This window comes from Leptidea sinapis, chromosome 21, assembly GCF_905404315.1.
Source record: "Leptidea sinapis chromosome 21, ilLepSina1.1, whole genome shotgun sequence".
Classification (NCBI taxonomy): domain Eukaryota; kingdom Metazoa; phylum Arthropoda; class Insecta; order Lepidoptera; family Pieridae; genus Leptidea; species Leptidea sinapis.
The window spans coordinates 12,943,200-12,958,292 of record NC_066285.1 but is presented as its reverse complement, the minus strand read 5'-3'; the positions used below and the strand labels follow the sequence as shown (position 1 = coordinate 12,958,292).

The 15,093-nt window shown below is 35.7% G+C and overlaps 1 protein-coding gene across 6 annotated transcripts in view; it reads right to left on the bottom strand.

Annotated features, from left to right (window-relative positions):
- The window catches only part of LOC126970553 (MAP kinase-activating death domain protein), an 86,959-nt gene that overhangs the window by 66,450 nt on the left and 5,416 nt on the right, over positions 1–15,093 (bottom strand). For all 6 annotated transcript variants that reach the window (XM_050816516.1, XM_050816519.1, XM_050816518.1 and 3 more), the window contains exon 2: positions 3,656–3,862. In XM_050816516.1, coding sequence (XP_050672473.1) covers positions 3,656–3,757 — 102 coding nt within the window. In that variant the 5' untranslated portion in view covers positions 3,758–3,862. The remainder of the gene's footprint in view (positions 1–3,655; positions 3,863–15,093) is intronic.

The window sequence follows — 15,093 nt, the reverse complement described above, 5'->3', positions numbered from 1 at the left end:
CTTAGTGCAAGAGACATTTCTAAAACCACGTATACGCGATCTGCGTATCGCTAATTATAACTTAGTCAGGAATGATCGCACCACCCGTATGGGCGGCACCCTCATTTATTTTAAAAGGTCTCTACACTGTATACCTATAGATCCTCCGGTCCTCACTAACATCGAGGCCTCTGCCATCCGGGTCAGTATGGCGAATCACCAGCTGATCACTGTTATTTCAGCTTATCTTCCGCCCAACAAACAAGTATTATACACAGATATAGAAGCATTACTCGGCCACGGGGCCACAGTCATAGTGGCGGCGATCTTAACGCCAAACACTCCAGCTGGAACAGTAGAGCCACAAATAGAAACGGAATCTTATTAGATTCGCTGACAGACACGCTGAACTTTTCAGTAATAGCACCCGACGAACCAACACATTATCCGGATAACGTCGCGCACCGACCCGACATTCTAGACGTTGCGTTACTTAAGAACGTAACGCTCAATGTAAATTCAATCGAGGTTTTTCACGAATTAGAGTCAGACCACCGGCCCGTCGTCCTAAATCTAGGCCCACCGGTTAACTTTCAACCACCGACGAAAACAGTAATCGACTGGCAACGGCTGGAAAAGGATCTCGAGTCTATCAAGTCCGACGACCTTGACCTTATACCGGACGTCATCGACTCGGTCGACACGGCTCACAGTGCTATCTCTCATGTGACGTCACATATACAGAATAGAATCAAGGCCTGCTCCAGACAGGTTCCGACGATGCAACCGCATCGCCTAAACCTGCTTCCAGAGGTCAGGAACTTACTCACACAGAAGCACAGAGCTACTAGACTTTACGATAGGTATCCGTCGGTCGAGAATAGGCGCCACCTCCGCTACCTACAGCGGGTGGTACGGGAATGTATCGCGGAACTCCGCGGCAAACGTTGGGACCGCTTGCTCGGCAACCTTAAGCCATCACATGTGGCTTTCTGGAAGCTGCCTCGCGCGTTCAAACAGGAGCCGCCCACTGTCATGCCTCCTTTGGACAGACCGGGACTGCAGCCGGCGCTCTATGACGATGAGAAGGCTGAATGCCTCGCCGATAGTCTCGAGAGTCAGTGCTCTCCAAATGCAGCAGCCGACCCGACACACGTTCACGAAGTTGATCGTGAAGTTGAACGTCGCTCCGCTCTGAGCCCTTCAGGCGATGTAATAAAACCCACCTCTTACGAAGAGGTGAAGCTAATCATTAAGGAGCTTAACTCCAAGAAGGCCCCGGGGCCCGACACTATAAACAATAGGGTTCTTAAAATCCTACCCTCGACACTTATTACTTTATTGGTTACCATTTTTAATATTCTATTGTCTAATAGCGCGTTTCCCGAACAATGGAAGGATTCCATTGTTATCGGTATCCCAAAACCCAATAAACCTAAAGCTAATCCGAGTAGCTATAGGCCTATTAGCTTAATTAACTCGATCCGGAAACTTTACGAAAGATTAATTCTCGCGCGTCTTAATCATTACATCGCGGAGCTCAACCTGATACCCAACATACAGTTTGGATTCAGAACCGCTCACTCGTGTCCCCAGTAGGCTCACCGACTCACCGAGTACATTCTCGTACGGCGTCAACTTCACGCTACCACGGCAGCCGTGTTTTTCGATGTCGCGAAGGCATTCGACAAGGTATGGCACAACGGCTTAGTATTCAAGCTGTATCAATTGGGAGTGCCAGACAGGCTCGTGCGCATCATACGAGCCTACCTTACTGATCGCTCCTTTCGATCGAGTAGAGGGCACCCTATCCTCACCCAGACCCATCAGGTCTGGCGTGCCACAGGGTTCAGTCCTCTCTCCCACTCTTTTCTCGCTCTTCACGAGCGACATTCCCAAGTTTCCGAGTGTCCAGCTCGCTCAGTACGCTGACGATACGGCACTCTACTTTGGCTCCGCTCTATTGAACCGCTCAACCTTGAGCAGGAACTTTAAAGTGCTTCAAGCCGCCGTCGATGAACTAGGCAACTGGTTCAGAAAATGGCGGATTGAAGTGAACCCCACCAAGAGTGCAGCGGTACTCTTCGGTAACGCGAATAGCATCCGCGCTAAAAAACGACCGACCGACGTCATTAAATTGTATGAAACACCCATACCGTGGGTAAAGGATTACAAATACTTAGGAGTCACGTTCAACAGCAATATGAACTTCAAGAAACATATTGATACGGTATGCAATAGAGCCCGATTTGTCCTCAGTCGCCTTTATCCACTTGTGTGTGGGCGAAGCAAACTTCCGCTCAAACACTAAGTGACGCTGTACAAAACCATCGTACGGCCCATACATCGTTTTCGCGCACACCCGACCGTGCTACTTACGTCGTTTGCAAGTAGTTCAAAATAAATTCACGCGCATGGCAACCGGAGCCCCGTGGTTCATCCGAAACGTTGACCTTCACCGCGACCTAGAGCTTCCGACGATAGCTCAACACTTTAAAGAGATCTCGCGACGCTTCTTTGACAAGGCGCCTAACCATCCCAACATCTTGGTTAGGAAGGCATGCGGGTACACCACCCTTCACCATAGTCTCAACCCAATAAGACGTCCCAGACACGTAACGGTAGACCCGGATGACGACATCACCATCGCGAACGCGACACCCACACAAACACCGACACAGACACGCACACACCGCCTTCACAGGCGTAGGCGCGGTCAACCACCGCAAACCACTGGCACTCTTCGCTCTGACGATGGCCAGCGGCCCGCACCCTAGATACACCACACATTGTTTTGATACCCGACGAGACGTTAGTCCTCGTCCTGTAATCGCTTCACTTCACTCACTCACACACGGACTGACTGACGGGCTGACATACACCACTTACACAATCACAAACACACTCCACAAACAGACACAAACACAAACATACATGCACACAAACATTTACACTACGTACATACATACAAACACACATACATACAATCATAAACACATACATACACATTTACATACATTACACAAAACATCACCACACTCGCCGGCGAGTGTGTTCTTATCACCTTTTCATCTTCATTTCATTTTCATTCTCTCTCCTTCCCACAAGCACACAGCCGGTCTGAGGTTCGAGTCTCCTTAGGAGACGCCCCGCGACTGTTGTTGCGTAGTCTTTGCGGCCTCCACGGCCCACGTCCTACTTCGCTGTGAAAGCCAGGGCTGCTAACAGCACAGAGGAGGTTTTAGTCGGTATGGGGTGTCCGCTTACGCGGACACTAGAGTCTAAGCAGGAGGCGCGCGGTGCAAAGTATCATCGTCTCCCTACAACAGGTACAATACTGTCGTCCTGAGGCAGAAGGTGAAGTCGAGCAGAGTTCGGTGCCTAACGGGGGCACCACAGTCCACTCGACTCCTCCTGTTTAGTTTAGCTCTTGGCCACGTTAATTTGAATACGCTTCGCTACACTGATTGGTCAATTCTCGGTCTACTCCGCCTCAGTGGAAACGCACCCTTAAAAGAACTGCGAAAATAACCACCGTAATAGAGTCATTTGCGAAGGAGTGTCATTCTGTCGAATTCCACTCTCTAAGTCTACATTTCAGTGTTTAGCGGTCGGTTAAATCAGTATTTAAAATCAAAAACAAATATTTAGTCGTTTGGCTCATCATCATCATTACCTGAACAGGGGCTAGCCCTTTCCCGGAAGTGTAAGGTCTTGCTCCTACAATGGTGAGGTAATCCACCAGCCGAGGACACAACTGCTGTTTCTGAACGTCCATGTTCTTGATATGGTCGATATTATCTTGATATCACTCGCAAACTTAACTACTGCACTCGTCATACTTTACTATATTATTGCTTGTCATTATTATCACTTGAAATATCTGAAACAATGCAACAATATTAGAAAACGCTGCATAAAAAAATATATATCCTTTGAAAATAAGGGACGAGACGAGCAGGACGTTCAGCTAACAAGCTAGTAATTGATACGCCCTGCCCATTACAGTGCAGTGCTGCTCAGGATTCTTGAAAAACTCAATAATTCTGTGCGGCACTACAATAGCGCTCGTCACCTTGAGACATAACATGTTAAGTCTCAATTGCCCAGTAATTTCACTAGCTACGGCGCCCTTCAGACCGAAACACAGGCTCATATGTTTATAGATTTTATTTTGTAAATATGTAGATAATATGTATTTTATAGTTACAGTAGAACTAGGAGGAAGATCGATTGGAAAAACAAACATCTGTTTGAAATGTTGTTATATATAGTTACTAGCTGACCCGACAGACACTGTTCTGTCCAGAGAAACAAAATATGATGGTAGTATTTGGGTATAATGCAGTCTAAAACGTAAGCGTAAGTGAAATCTTATTTAATTTGTTAAAAATGAACAAAAACGTATTTCTGAATGATCATACCCTTCAGCTACTGTTCCTTGTTTGTAGTAGGCATGACGAGGCGGGGGGTGGGCCGTATCGCATCAAACTATTATATGATGTAAAATAGTAAAACATCTAACTTGCTTAAAATGATAAATTCAAATTCAAATAGTTTATTTCTCAAAATAGGATAACCGAATCACTTTTTGAAGTCAAGAAAATATACAAATAATAGAATAATACAGTCCTACTGCTAAATTATTATAATATTATTTACATTGCTTTAATCCCATGCACTTTTATCTGTTATATAATCTTTAATTGTATAATAAGCTTTTTGTAAAAGTTTCTGTTTAACAAATATTTTAAAGTTTTTTAATTGTAGTTTGCAAATTTCTTCAGGGATTTTATTATAAAAACGGACACATTGTCCTCTGAATGATTTGTCTATTTTCGTTAGCCTTGTGTGAATCAGAGCAAGATTATGTTTATTTCTAGTGTTGCTGTTATGAATGTCACTGTTTTTTTTAAACGATCTATATTTTTATGCACAAATATTAGGTTTTCAAATATGTATTGACATGGTACTGTTAATATGTTGATCTCCTTAAATTTATCTCTCAACGAATGTCTTTTGGACAGATTGTAGATTGCTCGAACAGCTCTTTTCTGCAGCTCAAAAATCGTTTGAATATCACTAACGTGTCCCCACAGTAATATACCGTAAGACATAACAGTATGGAAATAACTAAAATATACGACACGTTACGTCTTCGTTTGTGAGCTGGCGAATTTTCCTTACAGCAAATGCTGCAGAACTAAGTCTATTCGCCAATCCAGCTATATGTGGACGCCATTGAAGTTTTGCGTCTAAAGTAATACCCAAAAAAACTGTGGTGTCTACAAGTTCCAAGTACTCCCCGTTCACAAGTACATTTGAATTCACCTGACTGACATTTGGGGTTATGAATTTAATACATTTAGTTTTCTTACTATTCAAAAGCAAATTATTAGCATTGAACCAATGAACAATTTTGGACAAAGCTTTGTTTACATCATCCAAAACTGATTCACGTCTTTTAATCTTAAATAAAAGGGATGTGTCATCAGCGAATAGAACAATTTCATGATTATCGATGATTATGATGATCAAGAATAGAAATGGACCAAGAATTGAACCCTGTGGGACACCCATTTTTATGGTTGATCCAGGGGCGCGCTTTCCATTTATATCAACAGTCTGAATTCTATTTTCTAAATAAGAACTAATAAGTGTCAGCGCATTGTTCCTGATGCCATAGTGTTGTAATTTCCTGATAAGTCTCGTGTTGGACGCAATCGAATGCCTTAGATAGATCACAAAAACACCGAGCGCATCCATTGAATCCTCCCAGGCATCATAGATATGATGAATAAGCTCAACACCCACATCAGTTGTTGAGCGACCTTTCGTAAATCCAAACTGTTTACACGTCAGCAAAGTACTAAAGTGTGTCTGCATTTGATTTAAAATAAGTTTTTTAAAGATTTTACTGAAAACAGGCAATACAGATATAGGTCTAAAATTTGAGAGATCACTAGTATTACCTGATTTAAAAACAGGTATTGTCTTACTGTATCTCATCAGTTCAGGAAAGGTACCACAGTCAATACATTTATTAAATATTATTGCTAATTGTGGAGCTATGACAGAGATTATAGTTTTAATTAAACTGACAGAATGACCCCAGAGGTCAATTGTATTTTTTAATTTTAAGAGTTAAATACTTTAACGACCTCAGTATAGTGCACATATTGAAATTTAAAATATTTAGAACATTTTTCGACATTTTCTTTCAACATAGTTTCAGCTAGTAGAGGTGAAGAATTTAGGGACTCAGTTGTTGAGATTGGGATATTCAAAAAGAAATTGTCAAATAATGAAGCTATTTCAGTTTCTGATTTAACCGTTTTCCCGTTATATTGTAGGCAATAATCAGTCTTATGTGATTTAGACTTTCCTGTCTCAGCATTAATAATGCTCCATGTGGTTTTTATTTTATCATTGCTATTCTTAATCTTTTCACTTAAAAAACGAGATTTAGCTGTTCTACATACTATTTTAAATATTTTGGAATATTTTTTAACATAACTAATGAATTTAACACTTGTGTTAAATTTTTTCTCATTATATAATTCATACAGTCGTTTTCTACTTTTATGGATGCCTACAGTAGCCCAGTCACTAAAGCATGGCCTTTTATTTATAAAAATACTCTTGGGTGTAAATACTGAGTAATATTCCTCACTAACAATTTAAAAAAATGCATTATAATGTGTGTATTAGGGTTTTCACATACTTTAAGTGATGGTAGTTTTAACATGAAGTTATGTTAAAACATTTCAAAGTGTTTTGTGGTTTTTGTTATTACAGTACATTCTTCTTTAGATTTATTTGTAACACTAGGCAATTTAAATTGTACTTGCTGACCACAGTGGTCAGAAGTAAGCTTACTTATAATATACTTATTAGTTATTGTATTACAATCTGTAAAAATATTGTCAATGCATGTTGCTGAAAAAGATGTAAGTCTAGTAGGTTCTAAAAATATATTTTTACAGTTAAATGATTGAAACAAACTTTTTAATTTGATGCACAAAGAGGAATTTTCCAATAATAAATCTACATTGAAGTCTCCACATATATTTTTTTTTTGTTTTTATTACAAATCATTGATAGAGCTTTCTCCATTACATTTCCAAAACTGTCATATGGTGCCGAGGGTGGTCTGTATATGCTCATAATAATTAATTGCTCCAATTCAACACAGGCTATTTCAATATTCCGTTCTATTGAGAGTCTGACAATGTCTTTCCGCTCCTTATATTTCAGTTCATTACTGATCAGTATTAAAGAGCCACCATGTATGGCTTGTTCTCTACTGAATGAACTACCAATCTGGTGACTATTTAAATTAAAAATTAACTGATGACATTTTAGCCAATGTTCTGTAATGCACAGTATATCTATGTTGTCACAGTTCATGAATAACTCTATTTCCAAATCTTTACCTAGCATACCCTGTATATTTTGGTGTACTAAGTTTATATACAGATTAATATCGTATTTGTGTAAAAAGCTTTAACATTACCGCTTTATAATTGCCAATTTTTTAAAGTATTAAAATGGACATCGTATGTTATCCTCAAGTGATATACACATGCCATCGCGGATTTTCTAAAGTCCTATATATGGCGCACAATTCCACGAGACATTATTTTTTTTATATAAATGGTTTAAACAGCGTTTTTATTAAAAGCTCCCAGACGGCTTTTTTTTCCGACACCTCCAACAAATATCGTTAATATATACAATAATTTATCAAATTATATACTAGAACCTTCCTCGAGCTATTAATTGGTGAAAACAGCGGGAAAATGGGTGCAGTAATTTTTCGAGTTTATCGCGAACAAACAGATAGACAAACGCGGCGGAGGACTTTGTTTTATAATATGTAGTGATAATAGTAGACTTTTAAAGTTATTAAGGCCTATTAAGGCTTTTTTGTAATTCTCCATTTAACAAAGTTATCATAAACATTCAGGTATTTTTATCAGTTAATTGCTTTGGTATTAAGTAATTAGTAATATCTGTCAATAGCTCAGCTGAATTAATAAACTCCCGCGTCAAATCACTGTAACGGTACGACAATTTCGTATCAACGCAAAGTTTAACTAACGAAATTCTTTGCATTCTTTGTTTTTTTTTTATATTCACTTCTACCGAAGATTTTCAAAGAAAAAGAATAATTTACTTAAAGCGATCTTTTTACATATGCATTGTCATTAAATTACAATATTTTTAAATATTTTACAAGCTTATACATTTATTACATTATGATTGCTACATTGTGATGGTCTTTGAATCGCCACACTAGTCGGAGACTGTATCGTGGGATCAAATAGAGATATGATTATCAGTAAACCATTAACCTTGGTAGTCATCATTGGTATTACTATGATTAATTTTGAAGATACTGTAAAATAACAATTTAATTAAATAACTACAAATTTATCAGTACCAAATTTAAAAGAAAATAAAAAAATAAGGTAACGACATGTGTGTATGTGTATGTGTGTGTGTGTGTTTGTAACATGTAGATACGACAAATTAAATACAAGGGATCAAAATATTTTCAGTTTTTCCGTAATCTAATTCTCCTAGGTATTTACTGATTTTCATTTTCAATTCATACCAACATGTTTATGCATAAAATTATATAAATATTTAGATATATAAGTTGCCAGTCGTTCAGAAAACTTGGTATTAACTCTTGAACGAGTTATGTTAAATATGCGTTTCAAAGCTTAAGTAATATCAATACTTAAAAACATAAATGGTAACAGAGTAAAACTACTCGTAAAATAAAATCTGTTCCAATATGCTTTGCAAAGCTTTAAGCTTAAACCTCATAAGCTTTATACAATTCCACGGAAGCTTAATGTCCTTGGCCCAATTTCCTGACCTAATTACATTGAAAGCTTCCGAGGTGAGTTTAATACCTTCGGCAATTAATTGGACACTAAGTGGGGTGGCGTGGTGAACACGTTTCTGGAAATATTGAATTAAAAACTTGTATTTCGTCCACGAACATCTCTGAACTAAATTGGAGATTTAGATTGAAAAAGACCTTTATAAATTATTATTTACGTTATTTTGGCAGTACAATAAGTTCTCCGATTTGATTTTCCAATTTGAAAACTAAATAGCAAGTAATTCTGTTCAGAGTTCGATTAGTTTTTCTAAAAGGATGCGTGAATGATGACGATGTACCGGTGACGAGCTCGGAAAACGAAATCGAAAGATACAACGTGTGCGGCTGACAGTGATAAACGATGTTTGAAATAGAATTTCAAATATGTAATACTAGCTTTTACCCGCGACTTCGTCCGCATGGAATAGTTACTTTGGGCAGCATTTTTATTTGTTACATACAAAGATAAATGATGCAATCTTCGATAATGACGAACTTCCATACGAACTTTTATTCCTTATTTCAACCCCTCCATTTATTATTTCGCAAAAAAAGGTAGCCATTGTCCTTTTCTAAACTCTTTTCTATCTGTGTACTAAATTTCATCAAAATCGCTTCGATGGTTTAGGTGTGAAAGCGTAACAAACAAACATACATTCACATTTATAATATTAGCACGGATGATTATTATCAACATCATCCCACTCAAGACTATTATCAGGTGATAGGAGTATGGGTTCAGAATAAACTTCACTTACTTACAACCAAACTAAAGATTATTTCACAACCCAAATCTAATACTTATTATCTATTCAAAAGTGAAAATAATAAAATATGTGAGACACAATACATGGTGTAATATAAATGCTAATGTTATGGCTTTACCGCAATAACCTTTTTATGTGCGAATATTTCAATGAAGAGATAAAAGCAGTCATAAACAGATAGTTTAATAAACAATATGAAAGCGTTAAAAGAATCAATCTCGACATTTTATCTCATTATTATGGTTTAAACATAAAGTATTGTGATGTTGATATATTTCATCTATCCTTAAATAACTTTTAAAACAGTATTTGTGAAGTCCTAACTATACTATACTATACTATTAGACGTTGAAAAAGCCTTTGACACTGTTTGGCATGCTGGACTGATTCATAAACTAATTTCACACGATGTTCCATTGCCTCTGGTTAGATTACTTAAGTCATATTTAGAAGATCGTTCTTTTACAGTCCACATAGGTGATGTTATATCGAGCCCACGACCTGTACCAGCCGGTGTACCACAGGGTTCAATCTTAGGGCCCTATTTATTCGTGATGTACCTAAATGACATCAAAAAACAACCTCATACCCACCTCGCTGGATTTGCAGACGATACTGCCAGTTTTACGTCTTCTGATGACATTGATATTATAATATCACGCCTTCAGTGGTCACTGGAACTACTTATCACTTATTTCACCAAGTGGAAGTTAAAAATAAATACCCTTAAAACGGAAGCTATTATGTTTACTCGAAAACGCTCATCTCCAATTCGCAAACTAAGAATAGACGGCTAACTTATCCCATGGAGTACTACGGTAAAATACCTGGGCCTAATACTAGATAATAAGCTAAACTGGACACAAAATACAAATGCTCTTCATGTAAAAGGTATTAAAGCAATTAACGCTCTCAGTCCTGTGCTTAACCGCAAATCAAATTTAAGTTGCAACACTAAAATGCGTATATATTCTAGTCTTGTCAGGCCATGCATTACATATGCTGCTCCCGTGTGGTGTAGCACTTGCAATACTAATTACGATAAAATTCAATCAATACAGAATAAAGCCATTAAAATTTCATATAATACCGTGTTTCGAACTAACCTAAAAAAATTACAATTTAATAAAAAAAATCCATTAATCCAAGACTTCATATTTAGGATATCTAAGAAATTCTATCTTTTTAAAAATCCGACTCATAAGAATCCCTTAATTTCCTCAATTGGTAGAACCCGCTTAAATAACTTACGATACGCTGGCAGGTATAATCGATATCGCCTCCCACATCACTATTTCCTCGAGTATGGATAACGTCACATAATACCGGTTTCAACTAGCTTGGTGTCGCAGGCTCGCAGCCTGTAGGTATTGTAATCCGTTACCTTACGCATTGATGCAATGCTATAATTTTGATAATGACTGTATTACTACGTTATTGTTTTCTCAATGATTAGTATTGAACAATTTAATTGTGATTAATGTGCTAGTATTATGTCACAATAAAACTTATATTGCAAAATAATATTGTTATACCTTCTTAAAAATAATTTAAGTAGGTACATAATCTAAAACTTGTATGACCATAAAGTCAGCGAGATGTTTTTGTATTTTAATACCTCCCTATTTCATTATCTTGTTTATTAAGTTTATATTGTTTTATATCTAAATATTTTAAAAAGACGTAATTAGTCTATGTAAAATAATTGTCTTTAAGTGATTATGTACAGTATCCATTGTATTAGATTTTAAGCTTATGGTAAATAAAGACCTTTATAAACTATAACTATATGTGAAGTCCTAAGTATTTAGATAAATGATCTTTATTTCATATTATGCTTCGTTAGTATATGTATTTAATGTGTAAATTTTTGCTGCTAGCTTTTAATCTTATGTGTAAGTATATATATGTATATATATGTATGTATCTTGAGTTGTATTTTGTATTATTTCATGTTATAATATTTATAATTCCTATATATAACTAGATAACTGATTTATTACGCAAATGATTGTAATGTTTGTTTTCATTATTCTTTGTAATATGTTTCCGCATTGTAAGTTTTATATAAAGATAGGATCTTATTTGATAACTTTTTTGTGTGTAAAACAATTGATATTTATTTGTTTAATAATATGTCTTCCCAAGTTAATCGATTTTATCGGCAAATTATGTAAACATTTTACTATCATTTTTTAAGGATAGATGAAATATATCAACATCACAATACTTTATGTTTAAACCATAATAATGAGATAAAATGTCGAGATTGATTCTTTTAACGCTTTCATATTGTTTATTAAACTATCTGTTTATGACTGCTTTTATCTCTTCATTGAAATATTCGCACATAAAAAGGTTATTGCGGTAAAGCCATAACATTAGCATTTATATTACACCATGTATTGTGTCTCACATATTTTATTATTTTCACTTTTGAATAGATAATAAGTATAAGATTTGGGTTGTGAAATAATCTTTAGTTTGGTTGTAAGTAAGTGAAGTTTATTCTGAACCCATACTCCTATCACCTGATAATAGTCTTGAGTGGGATGATGTTGATAATAATCATCCGTGCTAATATTATAAATGTGAATGTATGTTTGTTTGTTACGCTTTCACACCTAAACCATCGAAGCGATTTTGATGAAATTTAGTACACAGATAGAAAAGAGTTTAGAAAAGGACAATGGCTACCTTTTTTTGCGAAATAATAAATGGAGGGGTTGAAATAAGGAATAAAAGTTCGTATGGAAGTTCGTCATTATCGAAGATTGCATCATTTATCTTTGTATGTAACAAATAAAAATGCTGCCCAAAGTAACTATTCCATGCGGACGAGGTCGCGGGTAAAAGCTAGTATTACATATTTGAAATTCTATTTCAAACATCGTTTATCACTGTCAGCCGCACACGTTGTATCTTTCGATTTCGTTTTCCGAGCTCGTCACCGGTACATCGTCATCATTCACGCATCCTTTTAGAAAAACTAATCGAACTCTGAACAGAATTACTTGCTATTTAGTTTTCAAATTGGAAAATCAAATCGGAGAACTTATTGTACTGCCAAAATAACGTAAATAATAATTTATAAAGGTCTTTTTCAATCTAAATCTCCAATTTAGTTCAGAGATGTTCGTGGACGAAATACAAGTTTTTAATTCAATATTTCCAGAAACGTGTTCACCACGCCACCCCACTTAGTGTCCAATTAATTGCCGAAGGTATTAAACTCACCTCGGAAGCTTTCAATGTAATTAGGTCAGGAAATTGGGCCAAGGACATTAAGCTTCCGTGGAATTGTATAAAGCTTATGAGGTTTAAGCTTAAAGCTTTGCAAAGCATATTGGAACAGATTTTATTTTACGAGTAGTTTTACTCTGTTACCATTTATGTTTTTAAGTATTGATATTACTTAAGCTTTGAAACGCATATTTAACATAACTCGTTCAAGAGTTAATACCAAGTTTTCTGAACGACTGGCAACTTATATATCTAAATATTTATATAATTTTATGCATAAACATGTTGGTATGAATTGAAAATGAAAATCAGTAAATACCTAGGAGAATTAGATGACGGAAAAACTGAAAATATTTTGATCCCTTGTATTTAATTTGTCGTATCTACATGTTACAAACACACACACACACACATACACATACACACATGTCGTTACCTTATTTTTTTATTTTCTTTTAAATTTGGTACTGATAAATTTGTAGTTATTTAATTTAATTGTTATTTTACAGTATCTTCAAAATTAATCATAGTAATACCAATGATGACTACCAAGGTTAATGGTTTACTGATAATCATATCTCTATTTGATCCCACGATACAGTCTCCGACTAGTGTGGCGATTCAAAGACAATCACAATGTAGCAATCATAATGTAATAAATGTATAAGCTTGTAAAATATTTAAAAATATTGTAATTTAATGACAATGCATATGTAAAAAGATCGCTTTAAGTAAATTATTCTTTTTCTTTGAAAATCTTCTGTAGAAGTGAATATAAAAAAAAAACAAAGAATGCAAAGAATTTCGTTAGTTAAACTTTGCGTTGATACGAAATTGTCGTACCGTTACAGTGATTTGACGCGGGAGTTTATTAATTCAGCTGAGCTATTGACAGATATTACTAATTACTTAATACCAAAGCAATTAACTGATAAAAATACCTGAATGTTTATGATAACATTGTTAAATGGAGAATTACAAAAAAGCCTTAATAGGCCTTAATAACTTTAAAAGTCTACTATTATCACTACATATTATAAAACAAAGTCCTCCGCCGCGTTTGTCTATCTGTTTTTCCCGCTGTTTTCACCAATGGATAGCTCGAGGAAGGTTCTAGTATATAATTTGATAAATTATTGTATATATTAACGATATTTGTTTGAGGTGTCGGAAAAAAAAGCCGTCTGGGAGCTTTTAATAAAAACGCTGTTTAAACCATTTATATATTTTACTATCATTTTTCTTTTGTTTAATACAAAAGAAAAATGATAGTTCAAGAAAGCTCCGGTATTGTAATTTTGTCTTATGTAAGTATTTTAGTTGCTAGGTTTTTCGAGCATTATACAATTTTAAATTTTTGTTATAAAAATAGAACTATTAGTTTTTATATATTTATTGTGATATTAGCTTAAGACTGGATGTTTTTTTTCCAAATAAAAGAAAAATAAAGTCATTTAGTTAGGCTTTTTACTGAAAAGTTAAGGCAAAACGTAAAGTAAATATTTGTATATAATGAATAAACTATAAAAAAAACTCAGAGAGATCCTTACGTGAATTGAAATATTAGATCGTAGCAATAGCTGAGACCGTTTACAGATATTTTAACAATTCAAAAAAAACATGAAGTACTGTAGCACTTATAAAAACAAATATAAAAAAGTAAAAAAACAAAACAGAGAGACACAGATAATGATGATATCGATAAAAGAGTCGAAATTTTTTATATGGAAGATGGCCGCTAATGATCCATCGTAAACACTTTGTTTAGGCGCGATACGATATTTACGATAGCTATACTATTTACTTTAATTTATTAAACTATAACGTGTTGTGCTTCATGCGTTAAGAAATCGGTGTTACTGATATTTTTATCAAATAACGTTACATGAGACGCCTGCTACCTGATTAAAACTGGTGTTACAGGGGCGCATCCGTCTGATACATACATGTTCATAAGTCTTGATGTGTTTGTTCAAATCTCCAGTTGTGGAGCCGTCTACAGCGGGTTCGAATCCCGTATCATCCATACATTTTGGGATAAATAAAATTTGTAAATGTTATGATTGGAGTAATAGTTATATACATAGTTATCGCCGGAATAGGTTGGATAGGGCAGCGCAGGACCGATCGTCATGGCGATCTTTGGGGGAGGCCTTTGTCCAGCAGTGGACGTCTTCTGGCTGAAACGATGATGATGATGATTTG